Below are 21,765 nucleotides of genomic sequence, written 5' to 3' on the forward strand. Positions count from 1 at the left end.
AAAATTAGATGATATCATTTAATGAGATAAGAGGGTCCAGCATTTAATGTTAGTAAGTAGATAGCAAGGTTTTGAAATCGAATCCTAAGCCCACCACATACCCTTCACCAAAAGACAAAAAAAAATCAAATTAAATGTGAGTATGAAAGAATAATTAGGAAATTACTTTAAATCCAATGATCAATTATAGAATAATTTGGCATTTTAAAGTTATTTGGATGATTAAATCTTTGGTTATAATTGGAACTTATCCATAGTCACAATATTAGGATTTTTTTGGGGGGTCAGGAAACAAATATCTGTTGATGTAAGCTACAGTTGAGAACCCCACACAGGAATTCATTAGAGTTGAACCCCATAAAAGTGTCAATATTAGAATTCATCACAGGTGAATTCTGCATAGTTCCTTATATGAAACAGTAACACAAGGCACAATAATCATGTCACTCATCAAAAAGTTGGCCAATCTGTTCCTTGCAGGCTTGCCTGTAAGATTGCTGCCCTAAATGCAGCAATCCAGTTCCCATGCCATTATTATTGAATGCTTTGGACCTTTTGGTGGCCTGCTGTCAAGTTCTAACAACATACTTACAGCTAGATATAATGAGTTAGATGCCTGGATCTACTTTCTCATGGCCCAATGTAGGAGGGGTCAAAAGCAAAGATGTGGGTGATGAGCAGCCATCTGATAGGTCAAGCAAGTCTTACATTAGTTATTGGTCTGTATCCATGTCGAGTTATCTTATAATCCACAGAATACACTTGCTCTGAGCTTCCCTTTGCCCTACACACAGGCAGCCATCCACCCATGCCCAGCCCTCCCCACTCCTCCACCCCCTTTCCCTTGCTTCAAGGCAAGTGAAAAATAGTGATGGTGAGGAGGTAGGAGAACCACAGAACTTCCTCTTCACCAACCTTCCCTTGGGGCTTCTGGATCTCACCATTCCTTCCTTCCACATCATTTCCACCCAATCCTTCAAGTCCTTGTCTCCTTCTAGAGTTCCCTATCAGTATATCCATCTCTTAGGAGCCTTGTGGTGATAGGAGCCATTAAATCTCTTCCACTTCATACCAACTGCATTGCCATATATTTCCAAGATCCAAGCATTTGACTGCAGTGTGTCACTGAGGGCATAGGCTCTCTCCATGGCTCTCCTCCTTCTCCTCCTCTCCTCCATCCTGATCTCCATGCTGCATTGGAGCAGTGGTCAGCCTTCGCCTGGATACTACCCGAGCCACAGGTTCAAGCCTTTGCCTGGCTTCTACCATGGGTACAGCAACCTCTGGGGGCCTCAGCATCAAACAGTCTCCGGAGACCAGTCCTCGGCGACCATTTGGCTCGATAGGAACTCAGGTTTCCTCACTCTACCTCCAGGAACTCCATCTCTATCTCGTCATGCTAATCCTGCTCATATTCTACTGGTGACAGGAAGCGGATTCAAGTCGAATCGCCCTTATCGAAGTGGGTATTTTGCGGCATCCATCAAGCTCCAAGCTGGATACACTGCAGGAGTGATCACTGCTTTCTATGTGAGGAGGATTGAGCCTGGACAAAATTATATTACAACATTAAAATGTTACCTTGCATCGTTTGTTTGACAATGCTGTTGCTGAAATCGTTGGACTGCAGCTTTCTAATAACCAGGTACATCCTGGGTTCCATGATGAGGTGGACATTGAGTTCATGGGGAATACTCCAGGAAAGCCATACAGATTGCAGACCAATGTGTACATCAGGGGCAGCGGCGATAGTAGATATGTTGGGAGGGAGATGAAGTTCCACCTTTGGTTTGACCCGACTGCCGATTTCCACAACTATGCCATCCTGTGGAACCCAGACGAGATCATGTAAGTAAATCACCTGTGTCAACTGGGACTCCTTTTGATTCATTTTGGCTTGAACTCTTGCCCTCCTCCTGATCTTGTTGGACATGTGAAAACTTGTCTTTCCCAACTGCAAGTCTGGGAATATAAAGATTAGTTCACCTAAATTTAAGAACCCAATGATAAACGAAAGAGAAGTTCCCCTCTTATCTTCTTGTACAGTAGTAAATAGTGTTTGCCATTGAATGTTAAGACTGGGCCTCACCACGGTGTTATTATAAAGGGTAGGAGTATGTTACCAAACCTAATCTGCCAAGAAGGAAATAGTAAATATAAAATGCTACCTATCAAGAACAATGACTGATTTGATGGCTGATTTTGTCAACCAGACACCAAAAGGTATCTACATGTACAACATCCCATGTAACTAGGCAAGAGCAAAAGTAGTGGCAGGGTCTGAAACAGCTAAACTTGGTAGAGTGTGTGGCCTTGTGAACGATGCTCTCTTTGGAGCGTGGACTGTAGAAGATGATAGCCATTTGTGCCTGCAGATTCTTTGTGGACGACATACCTATACGGCGGTATCCGAGGAAGAGCGAAAACACATTTCCGATGCGGCCAATGTGGATGTATGGAACCATCTGGGATGCATCATCTTGGGCCACGGACAGAGGCAAGTACAGGGTCGACTACCGGTACCAACCGTTCGTCGCAAGGTTCACCAGGTTCATCATTCGAGGGTGCTCGGCGTATGCTCCGTCAAGCTGCCGCCAGGCACCGTCGTCACAGTCCGGCTCCGGGCTCGGCCCCCAGCAGTATGCAGCCATGCAATGGGCGCAGAGCAACTACATGGTGTACAATTACTGCATGGATCCTAAGAGAGATCATGCCCTGACTCCAGAGTGCTGGGGCTGAATTAGCTGCAGACTGCAAAACTGGTGGACTCAAAATGAGCTGTGTTGTTGTCGTTGTTACCTGTAGTTGTGTTGGTAGAAGATAAATGTTTCTCTTCCTGGTTAAGGTGGAAGAGTCTGGTATTCTTCCTTTGTTTGAGTAGCCCAAAGGGGACATATGATGGTGGAGATTGCAATGGTGGTGGAAGTGTACTATTCATTTGCCATTTTCATCTGCATAATGAAATAATTCAATGTGTTGCAATATTAAAGATGCAGAACGGTGTGGTTTGATGTCTAGGGTGGCAGGAAGTACCTCCAACCTGTCAAACGCGTTGCAGTACATGCATTTTCCAGCATAAGCGTGTCAGAGACGCGTCGGCAATCACTCTTTTTCCTCTTCCATTATTTTGTCTCGTCTTGTGCGGGCCTGCTTACACCGACTGTTGAATCACAGCTTTAACCGTCCCATTTGTATTTGAGGCAACGAAATGCATATGAGATGCTGGATGTAAGAAACCAGAGTTCAAGAATGACACCTGTAGAAGGGGACGCAGAGGAGAAAATTCCATCTCTGAAACACATTCCAGAGTCCCTGAAATCAGTAGGAAAAAGAAGAGTTGATATCAAATGATTTCTACGGTAATGCTTTAAAGGAATTCAAAGTTTTCAGACAAACCGTTCCAGGAACTTCATGAAAGTAATATTTTCAAGCACTTCATGCCTCTATGGTAGCTCATTCTTCTGCCCTTCAGCTGTAAACACCATTCATGGGTTCAATGCTTGTAGTCAGATCATATGGAAATCAATCGAATGTAGGGGCATGTGAAGTGATGAAGACTACATGATGCATCATCAGGTCCACTGAATACAAATGTCCCCCACTTTTCGGACCAACAATATGAATCAAACAAAACATATACACATATGTTGCCACCAAAGTTGCTTAGTACACCCTACTTCCTACTTGATTGTAGGATGAATCATAATTTGACACAGTGAGGTGATGAACTGTGCAGACACTGATGATGGACTTCAACACCTTGGTAGAGAAAGAATAGGAAAAAGTAGGCAAAACCATATAAGGTGGTATTGTATGTGAATTGTGAATAACATTTTTATTTTTAACAAGTTGAATTTGGAAATCAGATATCTTCGCAGCAAGACAAACAAGTGCCAGTGGAGCTTCTTGTACTTCTAGAGAAAAGTGGGAAGATTAAACTCATTATTCCGGAGCTTCTTGTACTTCTGGACAAACGTAGCAAGGTTAAACTCTTCCCTGCATGGCACCTCAGACTCCTCTGCCACTTAATTATAGCCTCTGGAAAAGAATAACCCGGACTTAAAATGAGCATTACCCAATAAACAAATGCATAAATGAGGTTTCAGCAATACAGATTTATGCAAATACTTGTATTTAAATATAGGCATATCACTGCATATATGAATGGCATTCATGTATATTAAATGAGCAGACTGTAGACATATTATAATGATGTACAAGGAGGCGCACAATGCTATCATGTGTATCTGCAACCTTGTAATGCACATGCAACAGGATGAATATATATCATGCAGCTACCTATCGCTTCTCCAACATGGTCGAGTTGTACAAATATCTATATGATGGAAAATAATGGCTACAAATTGTTGGATTTCATGCTTTCTTATGACTACAAGGAAAATGAGTTCACTGTGCAACTCTCCAAGAGAGCTGATGGCAAATATGTCAGGCAGGGTGTCTTCCTTTTGCTTCTCCAGTACAGCTAACTTCCCTTGGGCAGCAGCCAGCTAAGTTTGAACGATTGTGCACTGTGATTCCACAGAAACAGCCTATGATGGACCATGAAAATACAAAATACTAGAGCCATGTCAACAACATGAAAAAAACAATGATATAAAGGAAAATCAGAATTCAACTTCAGAAATTCCAGCCCGCCAAACAACAGCAGCCTACGGTATCTACGGATGGAACCAAAAGTATAGGATTATGTAGGATGCAGCCTTTTTGCAGAATTTTAATTATAGTGGAGATTGGTGACAATAATTTATTGAGATACATACAATAAATGGTTAGTTCACTCCTTTTGAACATCTGGGAAGGAACATCACTAATGTGGTCTGCGACTGCTAGACACATTGTTTTCGGTGAGTGGAATTGTTGGTGGTGATATTATTACTACAGTGTCAATAAACAGGTTTGGGAATTCGTCAAAAAGCTCACATGATCATGTTATCACACAGGACATGATTCACTATAGTTTCAGATATAAAAGAAAAGATTACTAGAATATATATGGGAAAAACCGATGACCATGTTTCTTGGTAAGCTATTACTAAAATGATAAATGCAATTAATTCATCTGCAGAAGGTAGATTTTTTTTTCCCCTTTGGTGAAACAGATCAAATAACATGTAAAGGACACTTGTTCGTTGCAAGGAATCCCTTTGAAAAGAACCTACTTGTATGCTGCAAAGGTATCCCTTCGAAATTATCCCATAGCCAATGAATATGATGCAACATCAGTAAACGTTGATATGGCATATATTTGCAATAAAAGAAGCACCTTAAAAAAAGAAAAAAATGACTCCTTTAATGAAAAACTAAAATATTCCACAAGAGTTCAAATAAATTAAAGAAATATTATTTTAAGTTCTTGTTCTGCATATGAACCTACACAGTAGCTCAATGCTTTCTCAATTAGCTTTTATAATGTACTAAAATCTTGAAATGCTTTCCGTTCAAGGGTCAAATTTGGAAAAAAAAAAAAAAAACTAGTCATTCCTCTATGAATGAGCTGATCAAATTTTAAATTGTCAATTGTGTTCTTGGCTAGATTGAAAAAATCTGATAGATCAAACATAATAATTGAATTAGGAACAATGTCTGTCTCACTAGATCGAGTCCATCAATTATAATAGTCAAAAATTTTGATGCTGGACATCAAAATTAAGAGTTCAAGTATTGTAATACAATTATAAACTTGTTCTACACCAGCATAGATCATGGATCTCAATCAGATGATTAAGCCTCCAAAACTATATGAACCGTCATCTTGGATTCAAAGAAATGGTAAGAGAGGATAAAGGACAACCATTATCAATGTGTCAAATATTTTGTTAATGAACAAAAAAAAGCATGATAGCACCTTTGGGTCTGAAAAGTACGAAGAAAGCATCTAGAACATAGAAGAGAGGACTGGCCTAAGATATGCTCGGAAGGTAAATATCGGGATGAAATGATATTTAAAAAAGACAGCTGACAAATAGATCAGTCAAATTGAATCTGAACTGTGATCTATGGGAGTGCTAGTAATTGAAAGCCAAGCTCAAGCAAAGATTGGCTGGTAGGAAACTAAAACTCAACTCTAAAAGTTGATTGGGCTCGTTTATGCACTGTAACAACTAGCGAAATGGATTCTCTCGACAAAGTGGTTCCAACAAACCCACGCCTTACTGATTATTCAGGGGTGGGCGAAAGTGCTTATGGGACCATTCAACATTCATGGACTTTCAATCCTATTCAGATCTTGCAAGGGGTAGCTGGCATGCGTGTAGGAAGGCTGACAACTACATATATGTATATATACATATGTATATATATACACACATATACATAAATACATATATGTATACATATACATAAATACATATATGTATACATATACATATATATATATATACACACACATATATATATATATATATATATATATATATATATATATATATATATATATGTGTGTGTGTGTGTGTGTGTGTGTGTGTGTGTGTGTGTGTGTGTGTGTGTGTAATAAAGACATATTGATGGAGAACCACCTAGTTTTATAAAGAATTTAAGAAAAGTTTATTCTAAGTAAAAAAATCAACAAAAAATCATCAATTAATTGACCTAGAAATTCTAAGACCTGTGTGAAAATAAAAAAATCTTTTGGTCTCTCTAGGAACTCCTTTTGTATTAAGTGCACTCATTTACTATTTAGTTATTCTAGAAATCACATTTTGGATTTCTAAAAGTATACTAATTCCCTACGAGAATACTTTGGGAATCATTGTCATTATTAATTCTACCAAGACTCCTAATCCCCTATAAATACTGGAGGTTGTCAATGGATCAAATACTTCATATTTGAATGAAAATGAATTGCATCTTCTCTTTTCTAGTCTCTTTCTCTAATCTCTAATTTGACTCCTCTCTTTCTCTCTAATATGATTCCTCTCTTTCTTTCGTCTTTAATCTCTTATCTCACACTTCTTTCTTTCTCTTCGCCTCTCTTTCCTACTCTGTTCTACATCACATACTCAAACCTGAGCCATGATCATTCTCATCTTGAGAAATTTGAGTAAATCCTGCAAATTAAGTACTACATTCAACTGCCCCACAGGGAGTATGACTCTTTCATGTTGGTCTTGGAGCATTAAAATTCAGGAGTTTTAGTGAGACAGTCCAAAATAGTTGAATCGGGAAGGCTAAATCTAGAACTTAACTAAACCCAGATGAAAAGCCAGATGACAAGGATCACACCTAAATAACAATGGGGGAGATCATCCATCAGCAAGATACAGCTGAAGTGAAAAAATAGCAAGTACATAAGCACCCTTGAAATGTATTAGATAAAACTACGCATCTCCAAGTAGGTAACTGCTAACAACCTCTTGGAAGATATATACAACTGAAGATTACCATACATGAGTTTGGATCCCAATATCGATGATATTGTGGACTGGAAAGCAAACCACAATCAAAATTCCAAGAAAGGTGGTGTGGTCCTGGTAAGTATGGTTGTAACACATAAGCACAAAATTTTCATGCTCACAATGATTCCCAATCCAAAGGATATCTCATTTAACTGATAAATACCAACTCATGGCTCATCAGTTGTTACACTGTTGGTGCAAATAAATAAACAAAAGAATAATCTTTTATCATAATGAAATAGTCAAAGGTTGACAAATGTGTGAATCCTTGTACTTGATCAACTATGTACCAACACATCAATACAGGCATAGAATGCGAGGATTAAGGAAACGTAATTATAACCGACAAGTGATCTGCAACTTGGTACCTCATTTAACTAGAAGGACTCTTATTATGGTTGAACACATAACCTACAAATAAAACATACTATTACAGACTTAAAAAACTCCAACGCAGACCAGAGAAGAAATCATAAACAAAACATGAAGAAGCAGAGTGATGCAAGTTTCCGATCTAAAGATCGAGATTTGCCCAAAAGAAGTAATCATCCCAGCTTATCATTCCAGGTGTAATTATCTACAAAAAAACATGGAGATAAAAAAGAAAAGTCTCCTAAAACTGGCATCAAACAATAAACTGAGGCATAAAGCGAATTCGATAAGCCAGGAAATAAAGACCTAATAATCCGAACTAGCACCATCTTCGATAGATGAAAAATTAGAACAGAAAAGTAAAGATTAAACCCCTAAAAATTCAATACTACCAAGAAGATGATAATATGGAATCCCAAACAAATTCGACTGCAGACCGAACCAACCGATCAATCCAACAAACAGAGCAACGATGAGATACCTAGCAAAAGGCAAAATTAGGGATCGAGGGATCGAAATCTGAGGAAATAATTCCTACAAATGTCGACCTGTTGGTGAGAGATCGACCCGAAGAGGAGACTCCCGACTGGGGGAGACCAATTTGTCGATGCAAGGCAGGGAGAAAGAAGGGGACGAGGAGAGGCAGAGGCCGCGGAGTTCGAGGCTTCGAGCGGGGCGCCAATTTATAGTGTAGTGTTTTTACAAATCTATCCTTGTATTTCAAAAATAACTATTTTTGTCCCTCTTAAAATATATAAAATTATAAATTACCTATATATATATATTCGAATATTCTAAACTAATATTTAGAGGAATGTGTATGTAAATTACTGATTTTCGAGGAATATATATATATATATATATATTTATTTATATTTATATTTATATTATATGAATCTAGATTTCGTGACGAAGATTTTATTTGATTTGGTTCGACTAGATGTTGCTTGGGTCGAAAAAAAATGATTTTGGCTTACAGAGATAATCTCTTATGAATCGAACGAAAATCAAAGATCGTAAGCTCGGTTCGATTCATCAAAATTTACGATCTATTTCATCTCTATTATGTCACAATGACTTTGGAATATGAAATGTCAAGTGTTACGCTGAATCTACTAACGAAAATTAAAAATATGATAATTATATTTAGTTATTTATTTAATAATTACATGAGCTAATTTTACTGCCATCTTTGAAGTATGTTTCCTCCGAGCAAGAAGGAAGTATGATCTCATTAAAATCTAGCAATAATCTTATTATATTGAGGGTGCATTTTGGTTGGATGATTGGAACATGTAGTATAGATTATACTATACTGCCAACAAGAAAGAGTTTAACTTGTAAAAAGCAAATCAACAAGTAAAAAATATTAAGGGGTTCTGAATCTCATGGAATCCCATTGGAAACTTGAAATTGTGTTATTTATATTTTTTATTTTTTTCATATAATAGTTTTTACTATGCAATATAAGGATTGGTAATACATTTGCAGGCAATGAATTATGATTTCTCCCTTCATAGGACTTCATACCATACAATGCATAAGCTTAGTTAAACTAATCATCATATATAACTTGAATCAAATTGGATTTTAGATGGGTTCGGATCAGATTCAATTTAGTAACAACCATATTCCTTACATTGAATTGATAATTGGCATCCATAAAGACCCAAAAAAATTGTATGCAAAATGTTTCTAAATAGACCAAAATCAATGAAATGAATATTTAATTAAATTAGATCATATTTTCTTCGCATGAGTGTTATGTGCACAGTTGGTATCGTGTCAATTTGATGAAAATACGAAGCATAGCCGAATTCTAATTGCAAGGATAAGCTTACCTTTATTATGGAATGCAGGGCTTAATTATAAGGGATTAAGCTTGTCTTCTTAGTATACGAGAGAGAGAGAGAGAGAGAGAGTATGCATTACACATATGGGTTTCAGTCAAGGCATAGAGTTGCGAGAATCATTTTGAAGAGGGCAATCACGATGAGATCTCGCTTGTCTTGTGAACCCTTCTCTTCTTTGCAAGACTGTGGTCATCGTTTTGCTGATCTCTCCACCTGAACAGCTGCTCCATCTCTTCAGTTCCGACCACGATCAGTTCCGGCTCCGACGACCAGTGCCTCCTTTTGCATGGTGCCGACCTCCTCGTCTTCTTCGGCGCAGGCGGGCAGATCCGCGGGAAGACCGGCAGCCTACTCTCTTCAGACGTCGGTGTGTGGCATTCCTCGTCGTCCTCGCCGCCCTCCATCGAAGCGTCAGTCGAAACAGGAGTTAGCTTTGGGGAGGCCAACTGAACCCTAAGGTTTACTAAAGAAGGTGGAGCTCTTGTGAAGGATGTTGTTGGTTGGTGTCCGTTGGCCTTCTTATCTCTTCCACTCATTCCAAGCTGATGTCCTCAAAACTTTTACTTTCTCAAAGGTTTCCTTTAGGATGTCTTTATCTTCTACTCTCTCTTTTTCTGCTTGTCATCATCTACCAACCGACCTTCACCTGAGAAGCATGCAGCACACAATAACCAGGTTGGGAATGGGCACTTCAGGTAGAGCTTCAGTGAGCATGAAAAGTTAGAGTACTCCTAGAACATGTTGTTTTCTCCGACAGGTTTCATAGGATACCTTGCGGATCATGAGCCAGCATATCCCTCGAGGGTAGGGAAATTAGTACTCACAGGTAATCGAGTGGAGAAAGAGGACCACCCTGTTTCTGCGTCTTCGGCCTTCCATGGAAGGGAACGCATCCATGCACGTGGAGTTGGCGAGCTCTGCCAAAGGGTGTCAGCAAAGCAATGGCGACTTCTGCAGTGGGTTGTCAGGGAAGTGTCTTCCCTGACATGATTAACAAATCATTCGTAGCTGCTGAGCTTTTTGGTGCTGTCATGGATGTCACTGAAACGCTTGGTTTCTCGCATTGCGTTTGGCTGATTTGATCTCTTTATGCACCATGCATGTTGTACAATTGGAAAACAAAGATAAAGAGTTTACTGATAATAATTTATATTGATCCTATTGATCCCAAAATTTAGCTATTAGAAGGAGATCCAATGTATCATAAACTCCATCACACCTCTCAATAATCGTATTTCACAATAGACTCGTGACTTAGGACAGGGATACCAGGTAGGGCAAGTCAACGTCAACGGGTTTTGGATGGATGACTATAGGCGGCGGGCAACTTCCTGGAGTCGACGAAGTTCTTGCGCTGGGGCTCGCAGGAGGACATGTAGTCCAGGAAAGCGGCGAAATCCGTGTCCACGTACATCCTGGGGTTCCCTTCGTTGACGAGCTCCGGCGACGGCCGTACGACGCTGTCGAACGGGAGGCTGTGGAGGGAGGCCACGGACAACCGCGACCTGGAGGAGTTGACCAGCACCCGGTGCAGCACGCTACTGTATCTTCCATTGCTAAATATCTGAAATATCATCGATTTGGTGCATCCAGATTCCTATTAGGTTCATCCTTTTGATTGGTACAGATACATATAATTGTTGGATTGAAAAATGTTTTATGATTTTTAGAGTCAATATCTCAAGAGTACAAGGAATCATAGTAAATATGAGAGAATAAGATCTAACTTTCTGTGAGGGAAAAAGAAGATATGAGTAATACTTTGGGTGCTATCATGTTTCTAATAAATATGAAAGAAAATGTTTAAATTTTTTGTGGTTAATTTATTGATATCTGAATTCTTTTTATTTTAAATCTTTCTCTCTTTTCCAAAAATAACATACTAAAACATTTTGGATTCTCTCCATCTGTCATGTGTTAGAGCGATTCTGAATTTTATATATATATATATATATATATATATATATATATAATTCTTTGATCCAATTTAAGACCTACGTAAATGCATGGGAGCATGCAGCTTCCTCATTGTTTGGCAAACTGATGCAACAGGTGGTTCAGTTTGAGCTGAGACCTCGGCATGATGCGATAGATTTTGGTTGCGTACTGACCTCAAGGTGATCGCCGACGTTGACGACAAAGGCGTTCGGGACGGGCTCGACGGTGATCCATTCGTCGCGGTGCAGCACCTGGAGGCCCTCGACCTCGTCCTGGAGGACGAACGTGAGGAAGCCGTAGTCGGAGTGGGCCGGCATCCCGAGGGTAAGATCAGGCTGTGGGCACGCTGGGTAGCAATTCAGCACCATGAGTTGTGATCCGGCGTCGAACTCGTCGAGAGCGGAGGTTCCCACACCGAGGCTCTCGAGGACGGCCGCCATGACGACCAAGAACAAGGACTTGACGTGCTTGGCATATGAAGCTGCTTCCTCCCTGTAAGAGCAGTGACACGACATTAGTAGCTGCATGCCATTAATACAAATGAGGATATATATGTTCTCGTCACCTCAAATCCGTGGGAGAAGAAGGCCAGTGTGGAAGAACAGTGTCGTGAGGATGGCAGCTCAGCTTCAAGAAGTCCCTCCAACAGAACACTCGATCCTTGGTCTGGTTGAAGCTGGTCCCGTACCTCACTGCGCTCCTCACGTCGGTCGTCATGTACCTCTCTCTCTCCTCGAACGGAAGCTCGAAGAATCTCTTCCCAACGTCGATCATTCTCCGAATAGCCTCACCATCTACGTCATGATTCACCACCTACAGCAAAAGACCATGTAGATCATTACATCAACGTGTCAACCTACAGAATGAACCCTTCACGAGTGCAGTTAACGCACCTGGAAGAAGCCATACTCCTTGCAAGCTCTGTCTAATGTCTCGAGGACGCTGGCGCGGTCGGGTGAAAGCAGCTGGCCGATGTCGACGACGGGAAGCTGGAGATTGGGTTTACGAACGGCCGGCGCGAGCTGGGGCCGATCGGAGAGGGGCAAGACGTACCTGGGAGGGATCCTTGTGATGCCATTTTCACAGAGGTACCTCACTCCCTTCATGGCTCTTTTCTCCACCGTTACGTCCATTGGCACTGCCTTGGCTCAACGGAGATAAGTCGATAAAGTGGAGAAATGTGTTGAAGGGATGGGGAAGACGGTGAAGAACTTGTGAGGTTGATATACACAACGCAGAAGGCTTGCGTTGGAGGTCGGCAGACTGCATGTCCATTGACTCGATGGTTGGTAATGGTGGCCGACAACCGGCGATCTGGAAAGTCTTCAGCTGAATGGGCGATGGCGCCTGCAATTTGATCTCTTCAAATCTCAATGAGAGAGAGAGAAAGAGAGCTTTCGACGAAAAAGCAAGCATGAGACAAAACCCAACAACTCAGCTGGTTCAGATACAGAACAAAATGTCTAACAGATGGTTCTAATTTAGAGAAACTATGGAACCTAATAAAATTATAATTACATAATTATCATCATAAAGATAATTTTTATTTTTGTTCGTAATTAATATGATAAATATTTCAAGTTAATTAAAAAACTCGATATGCATAGTCAAATCACATGAGCTAAAAGAAGAATGTAAAGTTTTATTCTTATTTCTTCCGTTGGTTGTAGTTGACTGGAGAATATTCGGATGCTGATTTTATATGTGATATTTTGAAAAATACTTTTGACCTTTTTTTTTAATTGATTAGATCTACAATGGATTGGAATAAAATCTTCCAAATAATATAATATTAGATGCTTACGTGCCTTTAGTGTCAACATCTTTACGACGTGGCCTCGGGGCTAATACGATTGGGTTCGGATCTGAATGATTGAAGATCTTTCTGAACGACCCTTGAGACTACTGAGGTAGCCGATCGCGATCGTCCGATCTCGACGGGGTCACTGTTTTCTCCGGAGGGGGACCCCTTGCTTGGGCCTTCGGTGGGAGGCACTCCGTCTTCGTCCTTGTACACAGGTTGGGTCGGGAGAGCTCGGCCCGACCCCTCTAACGATCAAGTCAGTCGATAGTCTCAGGAGGTTTTTCTTATTTTTCTCCCTCCCTCTTCGTTCCGAACATGAGGGTTTTTATAGGGAAAGTCATCGTTTCTTGATGTGTCCGCTTGCAAGGAGCAGAGTCGTATCTTGGATAACGTCTGACACCGGCATTTGCGTTGCGTGAAGGACCGAGCTCCTACAGGATGGTGATGTGCCTCGATCGACGTTTTGGTCTGCTTCGGCCAGACGTTGTCAGGTCAGACCGAGGCAGGCGACCCCCGCAACTCTTCGATCTGCATGACCTAGGAGACGTCACCCGGGAGCAGATGACATTAGTTCGTGTCTCATCATTATTATTACCCTTTATCACCTCCCAGCTTGTCCTTTTTTTCTTTAAATAGATGCAGCCAAGTAACGAAGGATCTCCTCAAAACTTTTACTTTCTCAAAGGTTTCCTATAGGATGTCTTTTATCTTCTACTCTCTCTGTTTCTGCTTGTCATCATCTACCAACCGACCTTCACTTGAGAAGCATGCAGCACACAATAACCAGGTTGGGAATGGGCACTTCAGGTAGAGCTTCATAGAGCATGAAAAGTTAATAGTACTCCTAGAACATGTTATTTTCTCCGACTTTTAAATTCCAAGCTGATGTGAGTACTAATTTCCCTTCCATGGAAGGCCGAAGACGCAGAAACAGGGTGGTCCTCTTTCTCCATTCGATTACCTGTGAGTACTAATTTCCCTACCCTCGAGGGATATGCTGGCTCATGATCCGCAAGGTATCCTATGAATCCTGTCGGAGAAAATAACATATGTTCTAGGAGTACTCTAACTTTTCATGCTCTCTGAAGCTGTACCTGAAGTGCCCATTCCCAACCTGGTTATTGTGTGCTGCATGCTTCTCGGGTGAAGGTCGGTTGGTAGATGATGACAAGCAGAAAAAGAGAGAGTAGAAGATAAAGACATCCTAAGTTTTGAGGACATCAACTTGGAATTTTGAATACAAGTATAATGACATTGAAACTCATACTAATATTAATTCATACCCCTCCAAAAACATTATAATTATAAATAAATTAACTAACTGATGGAAGTAATATTTGATGTTTGAGTTTCTTGGAATATTGATTTATTTTAAATTCACAAACCATGATATATAAACTGCTTAAACATTTGATGATTTAAATTTTGGAAGAGATATACAAACAATGTGAATGCTGAGTCAACTGGATGAGTTCCATGATTCAACCAATCAACCTTCCATAATGTCAGCCAAGATAAATTTTTGACTAGGTGCAAAAGTTAGACCGTTGATTGCTGATGGAAATCCTACTCATTGAAAGATTATCCATCTCATTTGTGTTCTTTCTTGTAAATACATTCTTAATGGGATCGGATTCATATACATATCCCTCAAAATGTTAGCTATTATCATATTGCCTCGAACACTTAATATAAACCCACCCCAAAAGTATTGATTTTTTGTCATTTTGAACCAATTGAATTAGATGTTACTGATCACTGCGTAGAACACACTCCAGAAACACCATCTACAATCCCTGTCGACGCATGGTAGAATGCCCCAGAACGAAGATTGACATGGTTAGGGTTAGTGTTAGGGTTTACATGAACTCAGCCTGCAGCCACCACCAAGTCAGTAATAGAAGCAACTCCACCATCAACCTCAAGAACACAAGGTTGCACGAGGAGGAGGAGGAGGAGGCACTCTGCTGCTTCGTGGCTTTGTTACCAGTTATGATCCAACATACAAGAATTTAATCTACATCAGCTCCACAAATGAGAAACAGGAAGTACAAGTCAAAGTCGAATCTACAAATCAGAAACTTCTGAGGTCAACATGATTTATTCGCACTATTTTCTGTGTTCCTATTTCTTCCTAACAAGACAATACCTCCGGTCAACATTTGCTACATTTCCTTCTCCCTCTTTGTTTGTTTTACTTAACGAACATGGATGATCATGCACTTAACTCCTTAATCATTTATTATTATGACATCTAAAATATTGATTTAATAGTGGTGTTTCATACCTATCTATCAAGAATTAGAGGATTCAATATCTCATCTAATAATTTTTTTTTGATGATATATTATTTTTTAGGTGTACTATACCAAATTAGTTATCAAAGATTGAGAGACCAATATCTAATCAGACAAATTTCTTGATGAGGGTAGCTAATCTACTGTAATTTGATTGCAACAAAAAAAAAGGCATTAATATTATTCAAAGTTATTATTTAGTATTCTACTGTAATTTTTCTTTATTTTTTTGGAATGACATACTCTTTTCAAAATTTCCATTGGGTTCTTATTATTTTCTAATACCTTAAATGTTCATCTTCTTTTTTCCAACAAAATAGTTTCAATCCATACTATATGGACTGATTCATAGGATGAATTAGTCTAACTCGATGACTCAATCTATATATTATAATAATTTTAATTTTGGAAATGAACCAGACTTTACTCCTTTACAAAATATCTTATGAACTACTCCATCAAATGTGAATGGAAACTATTTTATTGGGAACGGAGATAGAAATATAGAGTATTAGAGAAAAATAAGAGCGTCAAAAAATCTGAAAAAACATAAAAATCGTTATTTTTTCTCTATTCTCTATCAAGTATGGATCATTTACAAAAATAAATTGGCATCTTAATAATTAATATACGACATCACCTTTAATAACGTTTGATTTCATCCCATGACGCACCATTGGACCGGACAGACGCTTCACAAGTGGACCGGACGAAGCGCCGCTTCTTATTGACTCGAGGCTGAGCCCAACAGGAAGAATTTGATATGACATTGGGTGGGGGCCGCGCGGACGCGTACCCCCGATACCACAAATTACGACGCCCACTCTCCCACTTGGGGAGATGGTAGAGCAGCTCACCCCCCCACGTGCAATGGGGGCCGCTGCCCTAGGCCACGTGCCTTCTTGATCACCCGTCGACCCCGTCCAGGTAAGTATGGTTTTAACGTTGCCGGAAGCCCTATCTTATGCTTCTCCCTTCTCCCTCTGTCTCCGTGCCTTGCCGATGTGGGACCAAACTTCTGCTACGTGTTTGATTTCAAGCTACATTACACGCAGTTAGCATTGGCATTGGAAGAGTTAATACTCGTTTTGATTGTTATTTTTGATTGATTGATTGATTTAATTTGTTTTGTTATGGTTGTTTTTATTTTGCCAAGACAGTTACGAATTGTTTTAAAAAACAAAACAACACAATAAAAGCAGTTCCCTTTTTTTTTTGTTTTTGAAAATAGGGAGAAGAAGACACATAAAGCGAGGTAGAGAGAGAGAGAGAGAGCAATCGGGTCGATGGAGGTTTACTGGGTGATGCGGCGTTGGTCGCCCGCGAGATCCCTCGGCCTTCTTATAGCCGGCGTGCGTCCCCCTCGGCCCCGACCTTACATGGCGATTCGCTCAGGTCCTCCTTTTTATCGACGTCTTATTCGGATTCCATTCTTTCTGCCCAATTAGTGCTCACACCGTGAAGCCGATGGCGGCGACTGAGGCGAGACTCTGGTTCTCCTTGTGCAGAGTCTTTCTGTGATCGGAGGCGGCGGAGGGCGTACGACGGGCTGCTTCTGGACGCCGGCGGCACGCTTCTCCAGCTGGCGAACCCCGTCGAGGAGACCTACGCCTCAATTGGGAGAAAATATGGTGATCAATTTGTATTGTCTCACAGGAAAAGAAATGGCCTTTGCTGCTGAAAATCAAGTTTTTATGAATTTTGTTCGTTATATGAATCCTCTATATATCTAGGACTGCTTGCGACTGAGAAGGACATAAAGCAAGGTTTCAGGAGGGCTTTTGCCGCTCCATGGCCGGAGAAGCTTCGCTACCAGGTTTTTGCAATTTGTTGTATTGCACAGTTTAGTGACCCTAATTGTACGTTTATCAAGTGAGATAGAAAAGTGAGGGAAAGAAAAAACTTTTGGGGCATTGTCCAATTTAAAGAGAAGTTCTGCTTTTACTCAAATGCAGGGTGACGGGCGGGCATTCTGGAGGCTGGTTGTATCCGTAGCCACCGGTTGCAGTGATAATGACTATTTCGAAGAAGTATATGAGGTAAGGCGCGGTAAGGTACTAAATTTATTATGACCCTTTTCAAGGTTTACTCTTTGATCGCAGATAAATGCAGCAGTGTCATTGGAAGAAATATAATGGTTTGTGTAGAGAAATAGTAGTAGGATTGCTGCTGATGATCTTGAAGTCTCAACCTCAATTGATTTCAGTTCTTTAGGGTTAACTTTGTATTTGTGTCTTTTGGTAACCATATGAAATTATCTACAGTGACCTTTAATGTTTTATCTTTAAGTACAAATTTAAATCTTGTAGACTATTTATATGCATGAGAGCAAGAATCAATTATACAGAATAGCAAATTTAGTAGGATGACACTATGCCTTAACCTAATTGGATGTATGTAACAAAAATGAAACTTACTGACTTGAATCACTTTAATGATATCATACATTTCATTTGGGAAATAAGGTCACTAATATTGAGGGACTCCTCTATGTGAATTATTTAATTCTGTAATCATAGAGGTTTTGGACACCATAAGAAATAAGGAGTTTGTTTTGCTCTATCTGGCCATCTCTAATCATCTTTGATGTTTTAACTAAAAAACCAACTGAAAGCAAATCAAGTAAACCTTATTATTAACATTCATGCTAAGTAAAGCTTGTCCAATTCTAGAAAGGTGTTCTTTTGCTATTGTTGTCAGGTTCACTATTTTAAAGTATGCTTCTGTTCCGGGATGTTCTTACTGGTAGGTTGATTCATATGCATGTCTATGGTTTGGTGATTGAAGAGGCATTTAATTAAACGTCACCTGTTATCCAATGGTACAAGTTTTTTTATGTAATATCATGGTTATGTCTTTCATCTTCTCCGTTTATCTTGAAATAAGCCCAGATCATTGTCATGCCACAGGAATTAGTCAATTTGTTTTAATTAGCTATACATCTTCTCTGCCAGCATTTTGCAAACGGTGATGCATGGCACCTACCTGCTGGGGCATATGAAGAAATGTGTTTGTTGAAAGATGCTGGAGGTCATATAAGCCAAGTATTCCCACCATTTTTCATCATCTTATCCCCAAACATTTCCTTTTAGTGTTTCCTTACCATTAGCATATTGCATACAGTTAAGCTGGCTGTTGTCTCTAATTTTGACACCCGCTTGCGCAAACTGCTGAAGGACCTCAATGTTGCACATTTGTAAGTGATAAATCCAATTCCCACTTTTTGTTGGTCTCATGATTTTTTTCTTCTGCGGTATGAAGCATACTTTAATTCATATCACTTGCTTTTCCTGTTCATGGGTTGTATATGATACCAATAAGGGTCATGTACAACCTGGATACTTCATGTAATTTTCAAGTTTTGATTGTGAAAGAATTTAATATTTCAAATACCATCATGTTTCTTCCCAGATTTTCTTTGTAGAGCTGATCTTTTGTAAGTTTTGAAATTTCAAATGATGAGCAAGATGGCCCATTGTCATTGCGTGGGGTTTTCTGTTATAGCCAAGATATGCATGATGCCAAGAAAACTTCTTTTATTTGGAATTATCTTGCATTTGAGACCTCGGTGGCTGGAAAACTAGACAGCCTACCCATTTGCAACGAGTGATCCAGCGATCCTGAAGCACAAACACCTAGGGATCATGGTTCCTAAAATCCGACCCAATCTCACTAGTCACTACAATGGCCTCAAAAAAGAAAAGGGGCAGTGGCTGCAAGAGACTAACGTAGCTGCCACATGCCTTCCACAAAACAATATGAAGATGAGAAGAGGAGGATTATCCACCAGACCTATGTCTCACCACACTGCCATTGTGACATTGGCTTCATGCCTCTGCTGTTGCACCATCAGGGGATCAAGGATGAGCCAAACCATAGGAGCAAAGATGAGAAGGGAGATGAACTCCTGTGCTTTACTGGACTAAGATCCTTGATGCCATCAATTCACAAGTAAAAAAACAAAAAAAAGGAGAAGACAAGAAAAGAGGAGAGGAGATGAGAAGGATAACATTAGAAAACAGAAAAGAGAGTATGCGAGAAGATAAGAAAGAAATAACAAGAGAAGAGAAGAACGTAAAGAGAAAAAATAAGAAAAGAAAAAATAAAGGAGGAGATTTATTTCTAAAAATAATTCTAGTTATAATTGTTATTTTTGAATGATATATTTTTAATATTTATAAAAATTATATAATTTTAATATGCAGACATTTCCCAAACACTTCATGCCTTTGTATTTTTAGACCTTGTCTCTTCTCTAAATCCACCTGCATCTACTCCTTTATGTCTTTGGTACTCTTTTTATGAATTTGCATTACTCAAACAAATACGTCAACAGTTAAGCATCTGGTTAGTACAGTTTCTTTATTTGATGAGACTTTAGATTCCTAAAGATACAAGTATATGCTACCATACCTGAGCAGAGCTTTTTGCATAGTTTGTGGCCTCTATGAACGTTTTGCATGTACGCTGATGATTATTCTGCTTTGTGTACTAGGTTTGATGCCATCATCATCTCTTCAGAGGTTGGGTTTGAAAAGCCAGCTGCAGAGATATTCAGAGCAGCTCTAGGTACAAAATAGCTGTTATTTATATGAAGAACAATATTATACGTAGAGTTTTAGCTAACAAACTTTGATATACTTTTTAGGACTGAATTACTGATTTTGGTTCTATATTCTCTAGTTCTTTAGGTATGTCATCTTCTCACAGAAACGCTAGATGTCTGTCAACAGTTACCATTTACATGTGATACAACCATTAAGCTGTGAATACTTTTGGAAGAAAAAGCTCATGAATGTTTCTGAATGTAGACACAGCATTTCCATGTCTTGACAGTTACAAATTTTTAACATATATGGGAAACTGATGTGTTTTGTTTAAAAAGCTAGGAGTTCACAGACAGATTTCTGATTCTCCTTTTATTTCTTTAAATTTCACAGATCAAATTGGTGTCCAGTCCAGCAGAGCGATCCATGTTGGAGATGATGAAAAGGCAGATAAACATGGTGCCAATGCCATTGGAATTCATTGCTGGTTAGTGCATCCTATATTATTTAACTCATTTAGCGGATCCTTAAATTTGTTATAGCTTCTCATCTTTAGGGGCTTTATTTTTCCAAAAGAGTCATCAATCACCACTTACTAACATGATGTGCTTTGGCACGTGAATTTCGTTAGCCACTTGGTGAAAGTGCCTGCAATTCTAGGTTGTATTATGTTCTTGTTTGCTCACTAAAACAATGTGCAATAAAAAAAGGGGCACCAACCCTTGATGGTTTTGATGCCACAATAGAAATTATGGTTTCCTCATTAGTTCATCTGAAACATCTCAGCAATCTTGATTTCTTTCAGGTTGTGGGGATCAGATGTGAAGTCATTTGCTGAAATCAGCAATGGGATTCTCATACCAGATTCAGAAGAAAGAAACTGAGCTCTAACTGAAAGCTTGTCAACTCAGTTCGATTCAAGACACTGTACAACATTGTATCTTGTTTCACTAATAAGTTTGAAATTGTTTTGACAATAATCAAGCTCCATTGTTCTTACATTTGCTAGAGAAATTGATTTCCACTATGAACAGCCACTTCCAAGTAACTTTAAAATCATGTGTGCGTGATTTTATTTTCACTATGATGTAGGAGCTTCTAACAAATTTTAATTGCCATGATGTTGGGAGACCTATGTGGTTTGTATTTGAAAATTGCATGGAATACACGGGTACAAAGAAATGTGTTTCAGATCATTCAAAAGAACATAAGGTTCTAAAAATTTTGCAGGAGATAAAGAGTCATTTAAGAATGCAGCTTGACTTTTTGTTTTTCTTTTGAGACGTCTGAATTACTGTATTATTGTGCAAGTGATATTTATCAGGCTTAATACATTTAATGTAATTTCTTTTCTTTCTAAAGAATGGAATTTGTTGCTCTTCAGCTAGACATTCATTCAAGACCCTTTTTTCATGTTGAATTAAGGATTACAAAGAGGGAGTTCTACCAACCATCTAAGATAGGAAGAACAGTTGTCGAGGTAGTAGACTACAATAAAAGTATTTTTTTTTTCTTTGTAACAAAAATGGAAAACATTTC

At 39.3% G+C, this 21,765-nt stretch overlaps 4 protein-coding genes, 1 long non-coding RNA gene and 1 other non-coding gene across 7 annotated transcripts; 2 read left to right on the forward strand and 4 right to left on the reverse strand.

Moving 5' to 3' along the window:
• Nucleotides 1–766: 766 nt before the first annotated feature.
• Nucleotides 767–2,982, forward strand: LOC135593678 (probable xyloglucan endotransglucosylase/hydrolase protein 32). The gene is made up of 4 exons (XM_065083901.1): nucleotides 767–1,354; nucleotides 1,430–1,530; nucleotides 1,631–1,848; nucleotides 2,376–2,982. The coding sequence occupies exons 1-4, from the start codon at nucleotides 1,147–1,149 to the stop codon at nucleotides 2,737–2,739; spliced, it is 891 nt and encodes a 296-aa protein (XP_064939973.1). The 5' UTR covers nucleotides 767–1,146; the 3' UTR covers nucleotides 2,740–2,982.
• On the reverse strand, nucleotides 2,770–8,434 carry LOC108951245 (uncharacterized). The gene is made up of 6 exons (XR_010479772.1): nucleotides 8,269–8,434; nucleotides 7,784–7,826; nucleotides 3,397–4,550; nucleotides 3,257–3,312; nucleotides 3,034–3,160; nucleotides 2,770–2,951 (listed from the first exon to the last, which is right to left on the reverse strand). It is a non-coding gene; the product is annotated as an uncharacterized LOC108951245 (long non-coding RNA).
• Nucleotides 8,435–9,610: 1,176 nt separating this feature from the next.
• LOC135593679 (probable 2-oxoglutarate-dependent dioxygenase SLC1) lies at nucleotides 9,611–16,596 on the reverse strand. The gene is made up of 5 exons (XM_065083902.1): nucleotides 16,320–16,596; nucleotides 12,472–12,925; nucleotides 12,144–12,391; nucleotides 11,752–12,070; nucleotides 9,611–11,204 (listed from the first exon to the last, which is right to left on the reverse strand). The coding sequence occupies exons 2-5, from the start codon at nucleotides 12,709–12,711 to the stop codon at nucleotides 10,929–10,931; spliced, it is 1,083 nt and encodes a 360-aa protein (XP_064939974.1). The 5' UTR covers nucleotides 12,712–12,925; nucleotides 16,320–16,596; the 3' UTR covers nucleotides 9,611–10,928.
• LOC135594137 (cyclin-dependent protein kinase inhibitor SMR1-like) lies at nucleotides 9,775–10,044 on the reverse strand. Its single transcript, XM_065084551.1, has one exon. It carries the CDS (start codon nucleotides 10,042–10,044, stop codon nucleotides 9,775–9,777), a length of 270 nt encoding a protein of 89 aa, XP_064940623.1.
• LOC135594541 (U1 spliceosomal RNA) lies at nucleotides 16,453–16,614 on the reverse strand. The gene has a single exon (XR_010480098.1). It is a non-coding gene; the product is annotated as a U1 spliceosomal RNA (small nuclear RNA).
• A 302-nt stretch (nucleotides 16,615–16,916) lies between these two features.
• On the forward strand, nucleotides 16,917–21,259 carry LOC135593680 (uncharacterized). 2 transcript variants are annotated; one of them, XM_065083903.1, is made up of 9 exons: nucleotides 16,917–17,074; nucleotides 17,188–17,310; nucleotides 17,413–17,495; nucleotides 17,635–17,733; nucleotides 18,634–18,709; nucleotides 18,803–18,875; nucleotides 20,175–20,248; nucleotides 20,620–20,713; nucleotides 21,032–21,259. In XM_065083903.1, exons 1-9 carry the CDS (start codon nucleotides 16,966–16,968, stop codon nucleotides 21,108–21,110), a joined length of 810 nt encoding a protein of 269 aa, XP_064939975.1. In that variant the 5' UTR covers nucleotides 16,917–16,965; the 3' UTR covers nucleotides 21,111–21,259. The 2 variants fall into 2 exon arrangements, with proteins under 2 accessions (XP_064939975.1, XP_064939976.1); XM_065083904.1 differs by having other exon boundaries at nucleotides 17,635–17,718.
• Nucleotides 21,260–21,765: the final 506 nt, after the last annotated feature.

Source organism: Musa acuminata, chromosome BXJ1-9, assembly GCF_036884655.1.
Source record: "Musa acuminata AAA Group cultivar baxijiao chromosome BXJ1-9, Cavendish_Baxijiao_AAA, whole genome shotgun sequence".
In the NCBI taxonomy this organism is placed as follows: Eukaryota; Viridiplantae; Streptophyta; class Magnoliopsida; order Zingiberales; family Musaceae; genus Musa; species Musa acuminata.